The sequence below is a fragment of the Pan troglodytes genome, chromosome 4 (assembly GCF_028858775.2).
Source record: "Pan troglodytes isolate AG18354 chromosome 4, NHGRI_mPanTro3-v2.0_pri, whole genome shotgun sequence".
NCBI classification, from domain to species: Eukaryota; Metazoa; Chordata; class Mammalia; order Primates; family Hominidae; genus Pan; species Pan troglodytes.
Genome location: NC_072402.2, coordinates 156955625 through 156980020, shown reverse-complemented (window position 1 = coordinate 156980020; position 24396 = coordinate 156955625). Strand labels below are relative to the sequence as shown.

Genomic DNA, 24396 nt, shown 5'->3' with positions numbered 1-24396 from the left:
TATAGCACGTTATCTCAACAAGCTCAATGACAATGTTCTCCAGAGTGGCTTAATTAAGCACAGCAGCTAAGAAGCTTTGGTTTGGGCACCACCTAATGGCAGAAAATGTTTTTGTAAAATTCTACTTTGCTCCCTGTGATTTGCTAACTTTTGTATTTTAGTTTATACTGATTTAGAAAATGTCTGCCCGTTCTTGACCTATGTTAATAGTTTAAGTGTTCCATTTTCTTGAGAAGATTAAGCCCTTTCCATGCGTACTTTGGAATAAGTTGTCTTTTACAGTGGGAAAAATGTACCAATGAAAAATGAATACTCTAAAATTTCTGTTCCATCCTTAAATATTTAAATTTTACTTCATAATTAAGAAATATATTTTAATTGAATCACTTTAGTCCTCAAACTCTTCTTCACTGTATATCCTCATAACCTGTCACAAAGAAAATAGTATATATTTCTGAAAAAAAGGTACTTATTAGAATTAAGTAATTTTATGTATCTGATTAGCTGCTAAAACTACTCCTGAATGTATAAATAGTGATATACACACTTTTAACATCACCATACACATTTAAGTTTTTGCAAGAGATCCTTGCCTGAATATAATGTTCATTTTGTCATTCAACAAAGAGGTAAAATATATGTGGTAATATAGAACAGATAACGAATGTTTTAAGAAAAGATATTTATTATTTACACCACTGAAATTAGTCCTGTAAGAACAATATACACCATGTTTCTTTAAAAGGATCAATTCCTTTCAAATACAAGAACTGTATAAAGCAATATTGTCAACACAAAACAGTGGTCACATTACGTATCTGCAGGCTTAAGCATTGCAAATAATATATTTTTTTAATCTTATGGCTAGATATTTTCACTGAAACAGTGTTAGCACTTAGACAAGATATAGCTGGAACAGAACAAAAACTTTTTGTTCATGCTTTTTAGGAATGAATCAGTGATATGTCCCTTTTAAAAATTTATTGCCTTTAACTGCTTTTATGACAATGGTTTTAGGAAGATTCTACTTAGCCACCAAAAAGAGACTCATTCTTGTTCCTTAGTTTTTATTCTTCAGTCTTCTGTTTCTCACACTAAGACACAGCTGTGTCAAGACTGACGTTTTCCAGCTTTACTTGGACATGTACACACATACAGGCCTAACTGAGACCGCTGAGAATTTAGAAATGTAACTAGTGGCATACAGAAGAGAAATTGTGTCTATGACAAAGAAATAAAAAATTCTTGGTAATTTTAAGCATAGCAAACTAGGTTATTTAATTAAAAAGTTTTTTTTTTTTTTTTTTAAAGGGAAAAGTACTAGTTTCAACATGGGTTTGGTTTTAGATTTAGTCAGACAATAACACAATGAGACAAAAACACAAAACATAACTTGTTTCCAAAGTCACAAAATGACATTGTTGAGTATACATTTTTCTCCACTTTGTGTGTGTGTGTGTGTGTGTGTGGTGGGAGGGTGGGGTGGTCAGTAACCAACGCTGGAGAAAATATTTTTCAAGCGTAACAGAATATTCATATAGGGGACAAGCATTTTTTAGCATATTGCTATCATCTTCAAAAAATATAAAATTAAATTTACAAAAAACTGGAAGACCAAGTATAAGCAGTATGGTATTTGCTTCAGTGTCCAGCACTATCATAATGATTTCTAGCATAAAAGCAAGAAGTTCTTGGATCTTAAGTATCTTCAATAACTGCCAGTATAACTTGTAACTACTGTCCTTGCTTCTTTGAGAGATATCTGCAAGAAATAAAATAAAGATGTCAAAGCTGTATCATGCTAAATTCATGAAGATAACCTAACTTTGCTCCCAAAGGAGTTTGTTCTAATAACAAAACATTTCAAGATGAGTACTCTTAATAGTCACTTACATCTACTGATTATGTGCACACACAGTTCTAAGTACATGTATTAATTCATTTAGTCTTCACAACAGCTCTGAGGAGTTACTATTAGAATTATTCCTATTTTACAGGCACAAAGAGGTTAAGCAATTTGCCCAAATTCACACAGCTAGAAAGTGGAAGAGCCTAGATTCAAAACAAGGCTCCAGAGGTCATACTCATTAACTACCACTCCATACTGCCTTACTTCCAATGTGAAAGTCACTATATTAACTAGTATTGTAACTTCCAAATACAGATCAAACTCCATAAAGATCTTATTTTTGTTACATCAAGACAGTGGGCAAAAGATGCTAAAGGTCTTTGATCAAGAGTGTAAAAGATATAAGACATTAATTTACTAAGCAAACAAGTGTTTTTCATAGTTTAATAGAAATCTACCACTAAATTAAAAACTTGATCTCTATTTCTAACATTTACAAACTACTATAATTGGTGGTGTGGGGATGGGGAAAGAGTTCCTAAAATCAGCAAACTTGGACATGTTTTGCTGGTACAATTTGCTCACTTTGTGGCACTGCACTAAGTATTTACTATCTCCATGACTCAGTTACATCATTTGCAATTTAAAGATGGGGGTAACAATGTCTGCTTTATCTTCCTATTAGGATTATAGACTCTTAGAAGACTTGTGTCAAACTGATCTGAAAAGTCAAAAGTGGAATCTGAAAAGCCAAAGTGTTATTATTACACAAATAGTTACTTTTGGTGCTGTATTACTGGAACCAGATCCTCAAAGATCTAATTCCCCCCCAAATACTGTAATACATAGTAATACCTTCCACTTCTCTGGGGACTTTTCTCTGTCTCAAAACCTTGATGTTTATAGGCAACGTCTATATAGATTTGTGCATACATTTGGGTTTAGATAAAAGACTGAAAGACTATATACCAAGATGGTAACAGTGGTTATCTTTAAAAAGGAAAATTATGAGTAATTGTTTTTTTAGTGGGATAAACTTTTCTAATTTCTCTGCTACACACAAGTTACTTGTAATTTTTAATACTATTTATGAAATTTTTACATGTGTTTTATTTTATCCTGACATTAAGTTACAGTATGAGAAGAGGGATTATATTCCATGTGATTCATAAAGGAGTAGCTTACCTAACATCACAAAATAATTTACAGGCAGCATCACCAACATATGCTAGTCTCTCAAGTTCTCTCTTCTAGAAGTATTAAAGAGTTTACAAGAGGTATGTTTATGAACAAGTTAGAGGTTAAGATGAAAGGGGAAAATACTTTTGGGGGTAGGTCACTGGATTAGAAAATGTTTTTAGAAGTCACCTATTTTAAATAAAAATTAAGACAGCTATATATATACTGTGGTCACTGATGAAAAATGATAATTTTTTCTTCATTGATGTAAAGAGAAAATAAGTAAGCAATTAAAACTTACCTTTCCCAATATTTGTGATTTAGATCCAAAAAGTCATCTAATTTTGCTATCTCCTTGAGGTACTGAGTTAATTTTAAAAGTTCTTTGTCTTTATCACGATTTAGGTGCGCTTTCATAAAAGGCCTTATCTATTAGGAAACAAACATTACTCAACACATCACAATGTGATAAGGAAAACTAACAAATCTATACTATCATTTCAATTAGAGTTAATGAGGTTAAAATATCACCAAGAACATAAATACTAAAAATTACTTTTATATTAGCCTAAATAGAAAGTCATGTATGTTTACAAATTACAAACTCTTCTACCTATTTTACCTAACATTATCTTTTCAATCTGAACCTGACAACACCAGCTTTCTTATTGCACTTGAATCCATACATAGCTACTCTACTTTGCAAAACTACTTAGCCTTTCCCGCCTCCTATCATTCTAGTTGCTTCTAATTAATTTCATTCACATTATTTTATTCATAAAAATTTAACCCAAATACCAGCTTGATCTAACAGTACAGTGAGATAAATTTTAACAATGATGATTTTTATTTTATTTTTCTATTAAATTTTTATATAGCTGAGATATTATACATTTATATAACCTGTTTCCTCCTACATTTTATCATAAGCATTTTTCTTTATCATTAAATTCTCCATTAAAATCATTTTTAATTATGCAAGAGTTTTCCATAAAAAGAACTGCCATATTTTCCAAATGTTTAAGGCTGATCTATTTTATGATGAAAAAGAGTTTAAAAAGCATTATTTCAAACCACACATGTCAGAATAATAGACCGAGGTAGGGGGCTGCAATTAGTAAGGAATACCATATCTTGACTTGAGTGGCGGTGCTATGAATGCATATGTTTATATGCAATCTTCATCTAGATTTGTGCATAAATCTATGCTTAAAAAAGACTAGAGGACTATAAATCAAGATGGTAATAGTGTTTATCTTTGGAAAGGAAAATCATGAGTAATTTTAGTGGAATAAAATTTTTTACAAGAATCATCTTTACAGTTTGTTAAACTATAAATTTATGCACTTTTCCTTATTTTATAGCTTCAATAAAGAATTCTGCTGTTTTGTAAAAGACACCTGCTCAAATATCTTTATACAACTCAAGATAGTCTTTCAATAATTTTAAATTAATTTTAGATAATATGATATGACTAAGATTTACTTCAAAATATTAAGGAGAGGGAAGTAGGGTATAGAGCAAACAATAACCATCCATGAATTAATAAGCTAATTTAAACTGAATGATATCTACATGGGGGTTTAAGCAATTTTATATAGTTCTGTTTACATTTGAATTTTTCTGTTATCGTTAAAAAAAAATCATACATATTCCTAAAGTACACATATTCCTAAAGCACACATGTAAGGACTGATTTCATCATACTTAGCAAAGTATTAGTATATTCTTTTGATTTGGAGAAAATGCAAATTGGTCATTAGTTGTTTTTTTTTTTGGTGTTAGTTATTAATTTTACACAGTTAACACTGAAAAATGAATGATATTTAATCATTGTCACTTACTGAGAAGCAAGAACAATGAGTGAGCCCAAAGGAGTCTACTACCATACTATTAAGTGTAGGGAAGGGTTTAAGTATTTTTTACATACTTTTCTTCTGTCATTGGAAAAACACCACCAGTCTGAAATGGACAGAAGAAAATTTTCCCAGGTGTTCTACTCTCATCAGAACAGCTTGGTGCCAGTGACCTCCACACTGTTAGCTGGCTCCCATACTGCTTGAAGGGCACCAGTCAGAGCTGTCAAAGGGAGTCTCCTCAGAAATCAGCATTTGTGGGAGATCCCACTTCCAAAAAGGTAGTGCAGCAGTGCTGTTTCCCAGCAGCAGTGAATGTGGGGGCTGAAGACGACGCTTTACAGGGCCTTGCTTAGGCCCTGGGGATGGGAGTAAACAGAGTCATGATATGAGGATGTAGTGAAATGAGTTTCTGCATAATCCTGGGTGATATGGTAATGTTTTAAAGTATTCCTTCATTCACTTCCTAAGGACTGAAAGGTAACAAATTAACTTTTAAGCAATTAATATATAATGTACCAAAGTGTCCAAATTTAAACAGCAGGAAATTACAGGGTTGGTGGGTAGTAAATAAGATTTTCAACCCAAGGCTCTGATAAGTTATTTTTACTTTCCAAACATTTGCTCTTAAGCACTATTAAACAACAAAACTAAAATATTCTAATGATTCTGGTTCTAAAATTTTAAATAAACAAATTAAGGGTGAAAATCTATGCACCTAATTGACTTCACTTGCTCCAGTATAACCACTGTTTACTGTACATTTTTAAAAACTGATCTAAGTGATCACTAAAAGGACAGGAAACCATCATCTTGTCTCAGGTCAAGGAAGCATTTTTAGAAACTTAAGACTGTCTAGATTAGCTGAATTCTCCTATATCGTAATTTCCTTGTACAGACAATAAAAATGGAGTTTTCAGCCGATAAGCTGCTTTATCCATGACCAAGACTCACATTCTTTTAGTGTAATTCTAAATTCATATTCACAGTACCTTCCATGTACTTCAAACCTTATGACTGACAAGCTTATGTTTAATAGAAGTTAACTATTTTAAAAATAAGCAGTCTTATTTTTAAGATCTACATGAAATCTTTGAGATTTTACCAAGTGCATTATGAAAGCATGATAACAAAACACAGCATTTGAGGATATTTCTCCATTTTAGAACTCTTTCTGGGCTGGGCGCAGTGGCTCATGCCTGTAATCCCGCACTTTGAGAGGCCGAGATAGATGGATCGCTTGAGCGCAGGACCTCAAGACCAGCCTAGGCAACGTGGCGAAACCTTGTCTCTCCCAAAAATACAAAAATTAGCCAGATGTGGTAACGTGCGCCTGTAGTCCCAGTTACTCGGGAGGCTGACATGTGAGGATCACCGGAGCAAGGGAAGTCGAGGCTGCAATGAGCTCTGATCATGCCACTGCACTCCAGCCTGGGTGACAGAGCAAGACCCTGTCAGAAAACCCCACCTGTTTCTATGCCGACGTGGGCAGATCTTTAATCTTAATCTTAACCTTTAATCTTTAACCTTAAAAGAGGTTTTCATGAAGTGTTATCTTGGGTAGATTAATTTTATAAAAAAGAGGTTTTCAATAAAAGACACACAAGGACTGCCTGTGGAGTGTCTAAATCTACCTCTGGAATTAGAATTTAGGGGATGGGGACATACGTATTTTTAGGAATTCCTTCAGTGGGTCTACTGAGTACAGTCTTTTAAAACCCCTACTGTAAAGTAACATAAAGAACTAGACATTTACAATAACATCTCTCCCTGCATCAAGAGATGAATGGAGCTCAAATGTTGGTTAGGAAAACAAAGTTTCTTTTAAACAAACACGAAACTAATGATTGTATTTTTTTTTTAAAGTTAAACGTCTCCTCCAAAATTATTCCTTGACCATCATGGGATCACCTCCTTGCAAGAACAGGTAATAACCATTAGTTTCACAAACAATTAGGTTTACATCAACCACATTTCTTCTCAAGACTCAATAATACAATTTTGTACCTTATACCTGGTGCAGTACATATAAGAAAAGCACTTCTCTCCAAGCCTTAAACAGAAACCATTAAGGACAACATAACCACTTTTCTTCCAAGTCAACAGTTTTTATACTTATGGCAATTCACTACCTAGTTTAGTATTCTTTCCCTAAAATATCCTCATTGTAAACAAAAAATCAAATCAACAGTCTGTAAGAAAGGTTTAAAAAATGTACTTTAAGTTTTTCTCTCTTGTCTTTTAAAACTACCAAGGACCCAGCTAGTAGAAAAGTTTAGGACTGAGAATGAAAACATCTCAGTGTCAGGACTGCCACTTCGAATGGAGACTCCATGTGCAATAGTGCCATAGTATAGAGCTATCTTTTCCATTTTCATATTGTGCCAACATGTAATGAACTATGGGTACCAGAAACTTTAAAGTTTCAAATTTCACTCTTACCAATTTTACAGTTACCAGGATGAAATGTCACATAAGACTGCATGCAATTGCATGCTAAGATTGTCACTGACCTAGGAACCAAGTCAGTAGAGTCTAACCCAAATTCTGTCATTAGCCAGTTACATATACAATCTTGGGCAAGTCAGGAACTTCTTCAACCTCAGACTGTTTCCAAAGTTAAGAAGGTAGGCAAGAGATGACTGTGGTTCCTTCTAGCTCTGGCAATGTCTAATTCTAAGATCTGTACTTGCCGTCTAGGAATTTTCAAAAACGTCTTTAGTTTCAGTTTAAAAAGAAAAACAAAGTACCCTTACTGCCATTTCTCAAGCTAACCAGAATGTTTAAAATGCCAAGATTTGTATACCTAAAAAAGTAACTAATGATTTCACTTTGGATGCTAAAAGTCAATGTTGGGAAGCCCATGTTGCTCCCACAGAGCTAATTAAAAATAAAACACTTGGGCCGGGCGCAGTGGCTCATGCCTGTAATCCCAGCACTTGTGGGAGGTCGAGGTGGGCAGATCACGAGGACAGGAGCCTGAGATCAGCCTGGTCAACATGGTGAAACCCTGTCTCTACTAAAAATACAAAAATTAGCTGGGTGTGGTGGTGCGTGCCTGTAATCCTAGCTACTCAGGAGGCTGAGGCAGGAGAATCACTTGAACCCAGGAGGTGGAGGTTGCAGTGAGCCAAGATCGCACCACCACACTCCAGCCTGGGCGACAGAGTGAGATCCCATCTCAAAAATAAATAAATAAATAAACAAACAAATACTTGGATGAACTAGCTAACTATGGAGACATCAATGCAAAAAAGACAAAGTTCAATTTCTATATGAATTGTTCTTAAACTTTTCTTGCCTATGACATAAGAATACAGTACTTCCAAAAATATATGAAATTCAACAGTGCTTACTACAAAAGTTCTACCACACAGTCCAGATTACATGAGCACATAACAAGTAAAAGTATGTCTTACCTTTAGTCCATTCTGTGGGTTCATTAGAAAATTTCTCCCTATGTCATCAAACATAATGGTGTTTTTCTTGCTGTAAAACTCGGAAAACTTTCCCCATATAACACCAAGAGGCTTTACCTTAGAATAAAAGTTTACATTTAACTCAAATTTTATCAATATTTCATCCTGTCTTAAAAGCAGGAATACTGCAAACTGCCCTGCAGAACAATGCCAAAGCGTTCCTTTCCCCCTGTAAGACAGGTGTGAGCTAATCATTAAATGCAACCCACTTTAAAGCACAATGCATTTTGCAATATTGAAACTGCTGAAAGGTTTGTTCATGTCCAACTGAACTAAACCCATTATAAAACTTTCCATAATTTTAATGTGAAGATTTTGGGTAAAATAAATTAATTATTTAATTTTTTAAAAATCCAAAGTAATTGTTTAGATGTCTGCTATGCAGTCACATGACTTCCTTGGTTAACACATTCCTTCTCAGAGCTTGGGAGTCGCATGGAGTCTGCTTTCAAAACTAGAACACCCTAGTCAAAAAAAAAATGTATTTGGCTCTTTCAATTGATAATTTGAATATTTTATAGAGGAAAAACTCGTTTTGTCTTTAACTCAGTGGCACAGGTGCATAATTTCTAGGGAATTTGATTGCTTAACTTTGGAAGCACCATATTTTACAAATTCTTACTCTTATTTCTGAATTCTTAAACTGAAGCTTCAAAGAAATAATTTCTTATATAGTCTTACCTGTTGGTATTTGTGTAAAGTCTCTGTAAGACCACACAGGAAATAACACTGATTGTGGCTAGGTACCAGGTGAAAGATGACTTTTCATTATGTACTTTAGTATTTTTTTAGTCATGCAAATGTATTACACATTCAGAAAATTTTTTAAATTAATTTTTAGAAAATTACTTTTGCTGAAGACAGAAGTCTTACGGTATTATGAGAACAGAATGTAATAATAAATATATGAGATTAAGTGGTAAGAAATAAATAGTGATAAAAGTTGTAACTTAAAAATTTTTTTTCCTCCTATAATTTAATTTGGAGAAAGCTTTTTCCTTCCTATTGTCCTGCCTATTACAAAAAATGTTAATGAAATATTTTAATTTACTAAAATTTTACTTTCCTGATTTTTTTTTGCTACTGATCTTGTTTACTACCGAAATAGAAACCGCCCCCTACTCCCCCCACGAAATGAAGACAAATATATAAGAATTAATACAATAAGCCATATTTTACAGATTTTTAGCTAACAAAAGCCTCAAGAAATATGACAACAGAGGTCATTTTTTATGATATCCAGAATAAAAATCCTACATCCTCTTAAAAAGTGCTGTCATTTGGTAATTAGGTCAAGCACCTATGTTCCCCAAAACACAAACTACTTTGCTCTCAATTAGAAAAGTAATATTGCTAACTACAGAAAAACATGAAAATACTGAAAAGCACAAAGGAAAATTTTAAATCATCAATAATCTAGTCAGTACCAAGGGCAACAACTCAATATTCTGCTATATTGACTCTAGGCATTTTTATAAACAAGAGCAGCCTCAGAGAGTTGACAGGTTCTTTGTTAAATTAAGGGTAATCCTGAACCAAACAAAGGTTAAGAACTATTTTCTAACGGCTTACGACAGTGTTCTCTAAAATACTTCTTTCACTTAAATGTGTCATGAAAATGTCTAAATCATTACATATCCTACTACATCAAATGACGAGCTACAGTCCCTTATATGGGTAGCAGTAATTTATATATCCAATGCCCTATTGCTGGATATTGAGGATTATTTTTATTCCTTTAATTTTTCACTGTTATAAAACATGTTTAACATTTCCCTAAGTAATTTTTAATGTTAAGATTTTGTCAATGTATTATTTTACTTTAGTATATAGTAAGTTATCTTTTTCTCGATACATGCAGTATTTCCTTTATAGAACAAGTCCCCATGCCCTTAAATCATTCTATTTATGGTTTTGATAATTTTAATACTGTCTCCCCTAAGGTTTCCTTGTATCCTAAGTTCTCCTCAATTCCTATTAGTTTGGGTGCTTTTATTTTATTTTTACTTTATTTTGTTGAGACAGAGTCTTGCTCTGTCACTCAGGCTGGAGTGCAGTGGCTCAATCTCAGCTCACTGCAACCACTGCCCCCTGGGTTTGAGCAATTCTCCTGCCTCAGCCTCCTGAGTAGCTGGGATTACAGGCATGCATTATCCAGCCCAGCTAACAGTTTGGGTGCTTTCAAATGGTATGGACTGTGTCTCACTCATCTCTTTATTCCCAACAGTGCCTATCACAGGGCCTTCCAGACAGTAGATACTTAATAGTATGAGTAGTTACTTGATGAGTAAAATAACTGGTTAGCCAAACCCTTTTCTCTGATTGTTCTTGTTGCTATTCTTCAGCATCATCCCAAAGTACATGCATCATGATGCATCTGCTTTTATTACCAGTTTCATACAGGGCAGGGTGAGTGTTTTCGCTTGTTTCTAGTATCTTCTTTGATAATATTCAGTATTTTTCTCACCTACTCTGCCCAGTAACATTGTGCTGTCATCAACACAGGTCAATTACCCACAATCACAAGTTCCTTTCTTGACAGTCCTACTTCAAGATCCTTAATTTTATCATTAAAATTCAAATCTTTTAACCTTGGCTGGGCACAGTGGCTCACGCTCATAATCCCAGCACTTTGGGAGGCTGAGGCAGGTGGATCACGAGGTCAGGAGATCGAGACCATCCTGGCTAACAACAGTGAAACTCCGTCTCTACTGAAAATATGAAAAAATTAGCCGGGCATGGTGGCGGGTGCCTGTAGTCCCAGCTACTCGGGAGGCTGAGGCAGAATGGCGTGAACCCGGGAGGCAGAGCTTGCGTGAGCGAGATTGCGCCACTGCACTCCAGCCTGGGCGACACAGTGAGACTCCATCTCAAAAAAAAAAAAAAAAAAAAAAAAATCTTTTAACCTTAAATACATTTTCCTATGTCAAAACTCAACCACTTTATTATTCACTCAGATGAATCTCTACACTCTTTATTTACTCCATCGGTATAAACATAAAAAGTACACTGGAAAATAACCATGGTGTCATTAAATAGAAATAAAATGACTTCTTACGTCTATTAATCCTCTCCTTGGAGTATGTACTGTTATCATAGCAGCACTATCCAACATGAAAGTAATCTTATAATTTGCATTTGTGCTCACTCCCAGCTCCTATAAACACAAATATTCGTGAGGTTAAAACATAGTAATGTGGAAAATTTCAGATTTTCTGAATATTCTAGCTGCAATTTCTCATGCCAACTTTCTACACCACTGGCCACTACATCTTGCTAAACAACTAGGAAGTATTTTAGTTTCACTTAGCCAAGTCAATAAATGGTAAACCAAGGAAAATAGAAATAGATTACTTCCTAATTTACCATTTTAGGAGAATACTGACTCTTTAAGTATTGCGCACTAGAGCAAAAGAAGGAAAATAAAGTATTATTGTAAAATGAGGAAGAATGTGGGGGAGGGGACAAGCTTAGTTATACTTTTTCTTAAAAAAGACTTAGGGATTCAGTACAATCCACTTATTAAACACACTTTAAAAACACCTCTACTCCCAATAATGGCATTTATCTATCTACTAAGTGCCCTCCAGTAAGAATAAAATTAATTCAGTTCTAGAACTTTTAACAAGACAAATGCAGTTTGAAAATATTTTTAAATGGATTGCTTTCTAACACTTACTTTCATTTTAGCTTCAATCCACTTCATATTTGTTGCAGCTAAAACACGAGGAATGATAATACAATACATATGAAAAGCTTGAATTTCTTTAAAAAAAATCTGTATAAGTAAGTTTTCTAAGCAAAACTAAAAGTTTAAATGCATCAGAATTAACAGTCCCTAGCATACTTATGATAATTTTCTTTTAAATATTGATAAAAGTAAACTTACTGCAGTGTGTCTTCAAGACAGAATACATTTTAAACAACTTTTATCTGTAAGATACAGGTAATCCATGCTCAAAAGAACTCTGAACCTAGGAAATTTATAAATCAAGACCTAAACTCTCTTTTTAAATCAGCCCTGACACTCTATCAATTCCAAACTTAAACTTGGGTGCCTGGATCACTTTTTTCCACGTTCCTACTTCTAGGCAATGCACAGGTATACATAGTGTCAATATAAGCATATTGTTATGTGTCAAAAGTTTATGTTGAAAACCAGCTAGTCAGGTTCAGTGAAAATCTGCATTTTGTCAGTCTCAGCAAATTAAAGCTCACTGAGTCTAGCAGCTTCTAACAAGAAATGAGACAAATTCATGAAGTATACCTGCATCATGTATCTGCTCACTGTCAGACATTAACCAACTTTGAGATCATTAATACTAAAATTAAATCCTCATCTTTATGTGCTCTCCTGGTTTACTGGACTAAACTATACAGGTATAACCAAATAAAATGTTTAAAAAGAGAAAAAGCAATTTAATTATTTGAAGTGTGTGTGTGTGTGTGTGTGTGTGTGTGTGTGATTTTTAAAAGCAAAAGAGGAACCTGAGTTCTCAAAATAAAAAATCTTCAGCATGCACACATACAAAAAAACAGAAGAATCACCTTACACGTACAAAACTGGTCAGTTGAGCTAAAATTTTAAAGACTATTGTATCTCCAATGAAAATAATCATAAGATAGAAAAAAAATTTAATCCGGTACTTACTTTGTATCTGTAATTATCAGACGAAAAACAAAAAGACCCACAGCTAATAAAAAGTTTCTAATTATTAAGTAACTATATGTCAGACATAGTACTAGTTGCTATACTGATACTTCTATTCTTACAACTAACCTGTAATATGTATTTAGATATCTTCATTTCTCAAGTGAGGGAACTAAGGCTCAGAAAGATTAAGTGACCTGTCCAGTGTCACACAGTAAGAACAGAGCCAGAATTAAAATCCTAGTCTATTTAGCTCCAAAGTGAAGTACTCTTTTCAATGAACTACCACAAAATATCACAGTTTATAAAAATAATTTAAATATACTATTGTAAAAGGTTCTCAAATTTTATAAGTCTAGTTTAATAACATTTAAAGGATAAACTTTTTTCTCAAATATCATCTTAGATGTCAAAGTTGCTAAACAAACCAGCAAGCTTTCTTCACCTTATCTTACTAAACCAGAAAATTATATATTTTGACAATAATTTTAATCTTAACAGCTGTGAACTCACATGGAACTCACATATCACAAACAACGGAAGTACTCTGATTATAAGGAAAAATACAAAATGAATTTACAGACTGCAACAACTACATAATTTCTCTCAAAGACCTAGTACAATGAAATGTAGCACCTTTACTTGATGGGACTTCATTTAATTCAGTCAGGATAACTCTTCTCTGCTTATGACATTGCCAAGAGGCAACTTTAAATATTTGTGGGGAGGAGGGATGTAAATCAATGCATTGCTTCATTTTCCAAGAAAATCTTGCTACCAAAAAACGTTAATTGAACTGAATAGTGTGCTTACTATTACAATATATTTACTTCTCGGAACAAACTCAGTATCTTATCACAGACCTGTACATTCTTGAAATGGTCCGCAGACCACAATTTCAATGTCACTGGCTTTAGTCCACATATTAATTTTTCCTTAAGTAATTCAAGTTGCCTTTATTTCCAGAGAACTATATCACTGTGATTTTGTTTTAAACACCTTTTTCCAAGTATTTTAAAACTGGAGTCAGGAAAAAAGGAGAAAACAAAAATATTCTGAAGCATCAAGAATTTCACAGCAAAGATCAGAAGGAAAGGCTGGGCACATTGGCTTATGCCTGTAATCCAGCACTTTGGGAGGCCAAGGCAGGAGGATCACTTGAGCCCAGGAGTTCAAGACCAGTCTGGGCAACACAGCGAGACCCTAAAGATATGTGCCTAGTTAAAAAAAAAAAATCAGAAGGAAAAACTTCAAATCAAGGTGGGGTCATTGGGAAAATTAGTCATTTTTATTCTTACACGATAATGTACTCATGTCCTATAGTTAAATTAACTATCTCACTGGTATTTGGCCAATATATGTTTAAGTTTATATTGTGATACATGCTTCATTTTAGAAATTTGCTAAAAAATGAAAACTATTTCATATTTAAACACAGGTCATTTTAAGTCACATTTTATACAGCACAATAATATATGGAACAACCTATTTCCATGGAAATCTAAACAAAAAAATACAGCTTACACCAAATAACAATGTCATAATCTTCATAGGCAGATGTTAGAAATTCATGAAGATATGGCCGCATTAATTCTACCCCAGTCTCTGCACAAGACCTGTGGTCTAAAAGAAAATTGATCATAAATAATTATTAGTTTACCATCATGAACAAGTACCTAATACCAATTATTATTAAATGTAATATATTACGAAATGCAAACATAAACATTTCATTGCAAACTGCTTCAGACTGAATTACGTTGGCTGACAAAAAGATGTCTTTCAAAACATACAATTTAAAATCCTTAAGATCCAATTTTAGTCGATCAATTTTGTTCAATTTGCAAAAAGCAATACTGAAAATTCAGGCTTAAGTAGTAAACTGAAAATTTTTTTCTCACCTAGTCTCTAAAGTTTAGATGTTATTTTTTAATAATGAAAAACAAACTATGTCCACTTATACTCACCTTTAGTCATCTACCTTGCAGATATAATCACATTTCATCAAAATGACAGGCCAATTAACCAATTAATTAAATTTTTAAAAACTGTACATTAACTTATGTTTTAGGTTTAGGGTTAGAAATAAATTCCAATATCAGAAGTTAACTATTTCTTGCCAACATTAGACATAAAAGGAACATCTTTCTTTTTCAATGAACACAAAACATTTTTTTCTTTCTTTTTTTTTGAGACAGGGTCTTACTCTGTCACCCAGGTTGGAGTGCAGTGGCACTCCATAGCACACTGCAGTCTTAATCCGGGCTCAAGTGATCCTCCCACCTCAGCCTCCTAAAGTAGCTGGGACTAGGTGCATACCACCACATCCAGCGAGTATTTTTAGTTTTTATTAGAGATGAGGTCTTGCTCTGTTGCCCAGGTTGATTTCCAACTCCTGAGCTCAAGCAATCCTCCCACCTCAGCCTTCCAAAGTGCCAGGATACATATGTGAGCCACTGCACCTGGCCTACATGAGAAATTTTAAATTCAAGAATCTGCTTGAATATAACTAAACAGAAAACTAGTGATAAAATATCAAACATAATTTTTAAAATATTCCTTATAAAAAATTATTTATAATCAACAGGGAATAACATGGTTAAATGATGATGCATCCATAAACTAGAATACTTTCTGGCCAAAAAAATAAAAAAATATATATATACACACACACATATATATATATAATTCATAACAAACAATATTTTACTGAGAAGATGTTCAATGTGTTATTAAATAAAAGAATTAGAGGAGATCCATACAAACGGTCTAGAAGATATACATCAAATTACTAAGAGTGGTCATCTTTGGGTATCAGGATTACAGATGACTTTTTTTTTTTGCTTATCTGTATTTTTTACAATGAGCAATTTACTTTTGTAATAAGAAAAGTTTTCAAGTATTTCACGAGAACCATGAGTTGCTAAGAAAAAAAAACAAAGAAAAGAAAAAAAGAGTTGTTGTGGGTAACAGAAAATGAAAAGCATTCTTAACTGACTTACCAAATAATGTATAATCAACATCTAGTACCAAAAGCTTTTTCCCTTCCCTGGGAGGATTCAAAATTTCCACTTTGTACTCTTTCACTCGGCGAGAAATTTTCAGTAGGTTTTCTTCCCTAATGGAAAACATATAATTAGATAAAATATTCACTTGTTCTCACATGACAACTGATTACTTCTAAAGCGAAAAGCACTTACCTATTTTCTACTTCAACTACTTCATCTTCAATATCAAAGTCATTAACAACATCATCATTGTCAGGGGGTGGACCTAAGACATCTTCCTATTAAGATGGAAAAAGTTTTGTTCTACCATATTATCCTTAATATAACAAATACATACATAGCATAAAAATAAAATGAGAGATACAATTTGAGTTCCAGAGTCTTTTAAGCCCATACTGGAAAATTTCCACAATTAATAATTCGTTATGTATGTTTCCTGGGCAGATTTACCATATTAAATTTGATCATTTGTGCTACTACTGTACTTATACAGTTAATACCACATTCATGGTGCAGGTTTTATTTTTCATTGATTGCTAGACTGACAATTTTACCACAATTAAAACTATAATACAACAGTGTAGTATAAATCATAGTATCTTCAAATGGACAAATGGTAACAAAAAGTAAACATTTACCAAGCTCTCCTCACGAGTTCCCATCATCATGATTTTAGTATTTGGTTTCAGTTTGAGAGCTCCAAGCTTAACATCATTTTCTGCAGGTTTGCCTACAATACAAGCAAATGACTGTTTTCTCACTAAAGTTCAGGTGCTGGTTTCACTATTCCATTATATAAAACCCTAACATTAAAAGGTTTGGTACAGATGTCACAGCAATTTTTGTTGTTTTGTTTTTTCCTACATTAACAAATTGTTTCTGCTGAATTAGTCATATCTAAGACACGAAGAAGTCAAAATTAATACAAGGGTTATTTTCTCCCCAATTCTATGTTAGATGAACACCTTTATTCAACTACCTAAACAAAATTAATTCATGTTTTATTCTGTTGTTCAAGATGAATATTACTGTTTTCCAAGAAGCCTTAAAAATTGAGTGCCTAAGAAAACTGCAGATTTACTGTTACTCAAAACTCACTCTTCAATATGATAATCACAAAACACCATAAAAAAAATCCCTTCTAAACTGGATATGAATGCTACCTGTAATTTTTAAATGTTGTCTTTACTTTTGAAACAGAAAAGATAATTTGGGAAGAGTACAAGGCCCTCATTACAACAAAACACTGTGCTAAAAGGTAGATGTCAGAAAATAAATGAGTTTCATCCGGGACTTCTGTGCCAAAGGTTTAACAAGCAAATACTGACTGTCTAAAACATCAAAAGTAATCTTAATAATCATGGTATTTTCGAGGACACTTTAATATTCTTACTTTTACCACTAAAACAATTTTAAGAATATTTCTACCAGAGAAATCTCAAAAGGGAAAGACTTACTAAACTACAAATAGCAAGTATAAATTATTAAACAATTATATTCAAAATAATTATTAAAATTCATAATACTAAAAATTCAATGCAAAAAATCTGAAGAGGGGAGAGAATTACCTTTAACTTTGAGTCCAAGTAACTTTTGGCGTTCTGGAAGAACTCCTGTAAGGGTCTTGAGAAACTGTTTGAGATCGAGCACAGTATCATCTTCTGAAAGTGTGGTCACTGAATACTCCTGTCCACCCCATTTTACAATGATAGGGAGAGCCATTCTTGAAACATATGAGGAAGCAGCTTTCCTTCAGAAAAAAAAAAATACCTGGAAAGGAAGACAAAAAGTGAACAAGTTAAAATAGATACTGTTTATTGAAGCCAAACTTTTAAGTTTTATGTGTACAGTTTAAGCCCTATTTTACAACTTATGATAGAGAGGATTTTTGTCCATACAGGAGTGCTACCAGAACACCAAAAGATACTAGGACTCAAAGTTAAATTCCCCCACACTCCTAATTTTTGGCTTAGAGTTACTACTTTCTAATACTCTGAGTCTCACTGTTCAACTGGAAATGTGCAATTATGAGCTACCATTCCTCCTGCTCTATTTGGTCAGGTTGATGCTACAAGCAAGTCCTTCCCTGACAGACCATCCATGTTCATTTAACATTTGAAAGGTAGTGTGGTGTAGTTAAGAACACAGATTCTAGAGCCAGATGACCTGGGTTCAGATCCCAGATCTCTCCCACTTAGCTATCTGACTTTGAGAAGTTACTTGACTCTCAGTGTCTAGGTTTCCTCATCTGTAAAATAGGGATGATGATACTACCTACTTCTTAGGGCTTTTATGAGGATTAACTTAATTAACATTTACAAGGTACATAGTGCCTGGCACCTAGTAAACACTACATAAATTAAGTATTGGTTAAACAAAAATCTTTTTAAACTAAAAGCTTACTATGTTCCAGGCAGGCACTGTGCTAAATAAATAGTAAATAGCCATTCTTTGTTTCATATTTTATGAATTGAAGTTTTTACACAATCTCATTAGAGAAAGTAATTTGGTAAGTTTTCCCTCTTTTACAATTAAGGAAACAGGAGTTTTGAGAGGCTATACAATCTGTACATAGACACATAGCTAGTTACAGAACAGGTCTTCTGACTAAATCTTATGTTTCTTCTCCTCCACAATTGTATCTCTTCAGTTGAACATACAAGAGTTAAGGCATCAAAGATCAGTGTATTAGTCTGTTTTCACACTGCCAATAAAGACATACCCAAGACTGGGAAGAGAAAGAGGTTTAATTGGACTTTACAGTTGCAGAATGGCTGGGGAGGCCTCAGAATCATGGTGGAAGGCAAAAAGCACTTCTTACATGGCAGTGGCAAGACAGAATGAGGAAGAAGCAAAAGCGGAAACCCCTGATAAACCCATCAGATCTCATGAGACTTATTCACTGTCATGAGAATAGCATGGGAAAGACCACCCCCCAAGATTCAATTACCTTCCCCTGGGTCCCTCTCATAACACATAGGAATTATGGGAGATACAATTCAAGTTGAGATTTTGGTGGGCACACAGTCAAACTGTACCATTCTGCCCCTGGCCCCTCCAAATCTCATGTCCTCACATTTCAAAACCAATCATGCCTTCCCAACAGTCCCCCAAAGTCTTAATTCATTTCAGCATTAACTCAAAAGTCCACAGTCCAAAGTCTCATCTAAGACAAGTTAAGTCCTTTCTGCCTATGAGCCTGTAAAATCAAAAGAAAGCTATTTACTTCCTAGGTATAATGGGGGTACAGGTATTGAGTAAATATAGCCATTCCAAATGGGAGAAATTGGCCAAAACAAAGGGGTTACAGGGCCCATGCAAGTCCAAAATCCAGCGGGGCAGTCAAATGTTAAAGCTCTGAAATGATCTCCTTTGACTCCAGATCTCACATCCAGGTCACACTGATGCAAGAGGTGGGTTCCTATGGTCTTGGATAGCTCCACCCCTGTGGCTTTGCAAGGTAAACCCTCCCTCCCAGCTGCTTTCACGGGCTGGCATTGAGTGTCTGTGGATTTTCCAGGCATGCAGTACAAGCTGTCGTCAGATCTGCCATTCTGGGGCCTGGAGGGTGGTGGCCCTCTTCTCTCAGCTCCACTAGGCAGTGCCCCAGTAGGGACTCTGTATGGGGGCTCTGACCCCACAATTCCCTTCCACACTGTCCTAGCAGAAGTTCCCCATGAGGGCCCCACCCCTGCAGCAAACTTTTGCCAGGGCGTCCAAGAGTTTCCATATATCTTCTGAAATCTAGGCACAGGTTCCCAAACCTCAATTCTTGACTTCTGTGTACCCACAGGCTCAACATCATATGGAAGCTACCAAGGCTTGAGGCTTCCACCCTCTGAAGCCACAGCCCAAGCTGTACGTTGGCCCCTTTTAGCCATGGCTGGAGTGGCTGGGATACAGGGCACCAAGTCCCTAGGCTGCACACAGCGCGGGGACCCTGGGCCAGGCCCACGAAACCTTTTTTCCTTCCTGGGCCTCCAGGCCTGTGCTGGGAGGGGCTGCCATGAAGGTCTTTGACATAGCCTGGAGACATTTTCCCCACGGTCTAGGGGATTAACATTAGGCTCCTTGATACTTACGCAGATTTCTGCAGCCAGCTTGAATTTCTCCACAGAAAATGGGTTTTTCTTTTCTACTGCATAGTCAGGCTGCTAATTTTCCAAACTTCTATGCTCTGCTTCCCTTATAAAACTGAGTGCCTTTAACAGTACCCAAATCACCTCTTGAGTGCTTTGCTGCTTAGAAATTTCTTCTGCCAGATACCCTAAATCATCTTTCTGAAGTTCAAAGTTCCACAAATCTCTAGGGCAGGGGCAAAATGTCGCCAGTACCTTTGCTAATACATAACAAGAGTCACTTTTACTCCAGTTCCCAACAAGTTCCTCATTTCCATCTGAGACCACCTCAGCCTGGACCTTATGGTTCATATAGCTATCAGAATTTTGGGCAAAGCCATTCAACAAGTCTCTAGGAAGTTCCAAACTTTCCCACATTTTCCTGTCTTCTTCTGAGCCCTCCAAACTGTTCCAACCTCTGCCTGTTACCCAGTTCCAAAGTTGCTTCCACGTTTTCAGGTATCTTTTCAGCAATGCCCCACTCTACTAGTACCAATTTACCGTATTAGTCTGTTTTCATGCTGCTAAGACATACCCAAGGCTGGCCACAGTGGCTCATGCCTGTAATCCCAGAACTTTGGGAGGCTGAGGCAGGTGGATCACCTTAGGTCAGGAGTTCAAGACCAGCCTGGCCAATGTGGTGAAACCCCATCTCTACTAAAAATACAAAAAAAAATTAGCCAGGCGTGGTGGTGGGCGCCTGTAATCCCAGCTACTTACAGTTCCACAATGGCTAGGGAGGCCTCAGAATCATGGCAGAAGGTAAAAAGCACTTCTTACATGGCAGTGGCAAGAGAGAATGAGGAAGACAGAAAAGCGGAAACCCCTGATAAATCCATCAGATCTCATGAGACTTATTCACTTATTCACAAGAATACCATGGGAAAAATCGGCCCCCATGATTCAATTACCTCCCACTGGGTCCCTCCCACAATAAGTGGGAATTCTGGGAAATACAATTCAAGTTGAGATTTTGGTAGGGACACAGCCAAACCATATCAATCAGAAAATACAAAACCCATGGGTACAGATCTAAGCACACAAAGATTATATAGTGGCTGCCACTCATGTAAATAACCAAACATATGTCTCTTCCTGCATAAAGCTTTCTACTTTTCATTAAACTCATTCCTCCCACAGTCCAGAGAACTGGATTTTCTAATCTCAAGGTATTGGTATTTCCAATGCTTTCACTTATTTGATGAAACATTTGATTGCACTCTTCATGCAACTATTAGGACCAACTGCAAGAAAGAGGGTAAATTTTTAATCTCCACTTCCAAAAATAATTTAAAAACAGTGTCTCCTACTAAAAGGCCAATTAGAAGAGAGAGCCATAAATTCATATTTATATTTACTCATATATGAATACAAATATGAACTATAAATGTATATTTACTCCTATGTTTACAATGTGTTCTACTGAAAATGTAAAGCAAGTGTCTTAATTTAGGGTAACGTATTCCATTTTAGACAGAACTATAACAAATGTTATATTCTTCAATTAAAAGTGGACCTTTTGAGTTAAACTGAAATACAGTTTAAATATTTTCTGTAAGACATAAGAATAAAAGGGAATCCTACGAGAGCTAGAAAGGCAACCGGCACTAATATCGCATATATTGTGATGAGTAGTAGTGCAGAGTTTGGAGTGAAATCACCTGAGTTCCAGGTGACCCTGGACAAGTGATTGCTCTTCTAGACTAGTGGTTTTCAAAGCGTGGTCCCTGGGCTAACCAACAGCATTGACCTCACTTGGTAATTTGGTAGAAATGTAATTGGGGTGGAGAGAAGGGACCTAGGAATCTGTATTTTAACAAGGTCAGTCCTCCTCACCTCTGATGAATGCTCAAATTTGAGAGTCAGTACTACAGGCTCTTCAATGTTTTCAGCCTTAAAAAAAATGTGCCAGAGGGCATGGGCTCTATATGGTTAATAAAGCAGCATAAAAACGTTACAAAGCACCTATCCCACAAGTGGAAATTCCAAGTTGGCAAATGCCTTAAAGGGCCAAGCGAAACAAACACCATAAAAATTGTAAATGCATATGTCTTTAAGATTTGTTTAAAAGTTACTGAACCTTATTTCATCATTAAGACCATTCACACCAATGAAGCAGTGTGATATAAATGCATGAGCTATTTTGCTTTCACATTTAACCTTCTTTCTTAGTATTTTGTATCATTTCAGATCCCATCAGATTTATAAGCTGAAAAATGATTTGGGGTGTGGGGAGGAGTGAAGTTGGCAAACCCAAACAAGCAAGCAAAGAATACACTTCCATATGGTCAACCTAGGGTCAAGAATAGCTGTTTAGGTTGGAGTTCTACCTAACATACTGTGTTGACTTTGCCTAGTCAATCTACTTCTTGGCCTCAGTCTTCTCAACAAGATGAGGCTACTAATATGCACTGGACAGGAGTAGTGTTAAGGTATGAAGTAACATCTGTGACAGCACTTTGTAAACTGTAAAACACAATACAAATGGTGTTCATGATGGAATAAAAACATGCTAAACAATTATCTCATTGAATCTTCACAATCCTGAACCAACAGCTGTTGTCCTCATTATACAAATGAGAATCCTGAAAAGAAATTAAACTTGCCCGGGACCACAAACCTAAAAAGTGGCAAATGAAGAAATTTTAAAGTATAGCAGTAAAAGTAACACTTTGGGAATTAACGGGAGGTTAACTTTCAACAATCCCAGCAAAAGATAACCGTGAAGCACTAAGAACTCCCGGCGAGAACCGCACACCAGCAACAACTGCGAGGTGGTGCAGGGTCGGGGGCTGCGCTAACTGACTTAGGGTAGCATCAGGAGGCAGGTGGAGGCTCCAGAACCAAAAAGGCCGGGATGCCTTCAACAAGGAGGGTGAGGGGAGGGATGGACAAGCCTGAGAAGACGGAGGAATGAAGTTTGGGGACGCAAAACCCACTGGGAAACAGAAAGCCCTCCAAATAGGCTAGACTGCTGGATGGGAGGACAGCGGCCCCCGCGACTAAGCGGGCCGGGGCTAGGGGCCTGGGCGTCAGACTAGGACAGACACTATCCCCAGCCCGCCGCAGTGCAAGCCAAGCCGCGCGGGCGGCAAAGCCACTGTCCCCGAGCCCCAACAGCGTCTCCAAGGGCAGCGCGCCAGGGTGCCCCGCAACCCCTCACCTGGAGCGCGGTGGAACCTGCGGCAGCGGACGCAGAAACCGGCCGCTGAGAGACCGAAACCGACCGGAAGTGAAGGGCGGGACCGGAACCGGCTGAAAAACCGGAAGTGGGTGGTTTGAAACGGAAATATGTTGGGGACGGAACAGCTGCTTCCTTTGAATCTCTTCGGGTGCTAATCAAATGGCCGCTGTAAGGGATCTCCACAAAGCCACGAAGAAGCCAGGCCTTTCCGAGACTGTAACCGCTGTGCAGATAGCCCCGATCCCTCGGTGGCCGCTCTCTCGTTCTGCGCGTGCGCTCGTTCTGGGCTGGGAGCGGATGGGTGCTGAGGCGTGTGACGTCTCTAGTAGTGTCGTAACTGGGTGTGCTGCCTTTTCCAGGTGTACTGAGGTCTTCGTGAGATTCAGGGCTAGGACTCGTGTGGCTGTATCATGTTCCGAATGAAGCTTAAAAGGTGATCTTTGAGAACTGAAGACTTGAGACCCCTCCATGGGCCCAGGGGCTGCCAACACTAATAATTTCAGAGACTTAGAATCTGAGGAGAATCTCCAATCTAAGGGGAAACGGAAGAGGGTCAGGAAAGAGAAGGGGCAAGCTTAAGTGACTCAGAATCCAGGAAGCAAGTCTCATAGGAGAGCTGCGATCGAGGTTACCATACAGTATCCAATCGTCTCAACCTTCCCATCCATACTTCCATGCTGTCTTTCCTCTGAATGCAAGGAAAGCTGGTTACACAAACGCTGACAAAAGAATGTCAGACTTGAATGGAAATTCGGAGCAGTACCCATCTGGTCCATACACCGAACTCCCAGTGAGCACGACGGCAATGTAACTAATTCATGTTTCCCTCTTGGCAGTGCGGGAAAGGCAGCAAACAGCCAAGTTTTGTATCTTAACAGTTCTTTAGTTAAGAGGCACACGCTATTTTGCATTCTTCCCTACTTTTGATAATTTTTGGCTGCACTAGTAATGCATGAGTATCTGCTCATTTAAAAAACTCAAACTTTTTCAGTGAAAAGTATGCCCTTTTCTTCATAAAGTCTTAATTAAAAAAAAAAAAATCATTGCCCAGACCAACATTTTCAAGCATTTT

At 36.3% G+C, this 24396-nt stretch overlaps 1 protein-coding gene across 1 annotated transcript; it reads right to left on the bottom strand.

Moving 5' to 3' along the window:
- Positions 1–667: 667 nt before the first annotated feature.
- Positions 668–23875, bottom strand: UBLCP1 (ubiquitin like domain containing CTD phosphatase 1). The gene is made up of 11 exons (XM_527100.8): positions 23304–23875; positions 17591–17792; positions 16661–16752; positions 16215–16300; positions 16017–16132; positions 14539–14637; positions 12043–12080; positions 11422–11520; positions 8304–8420; positions 3330–3457; positions 668–1762 (listed from the first exon to the last, which is right to left on the bottom strand). Exons 2-11 carry the CDS (start codon positions 17742–17744, stop codon positions 1735–1737), a joined length of 957 nt encoding a protein of 318 aa, XP_527100.2. The 5' UTR covers positions 17745–17792; positions 23304–23875; the 3' UTR covers positions 668–1734.
- Between the last annotated feature and the right edge of the window lie 521 nt (positions 23876–24396).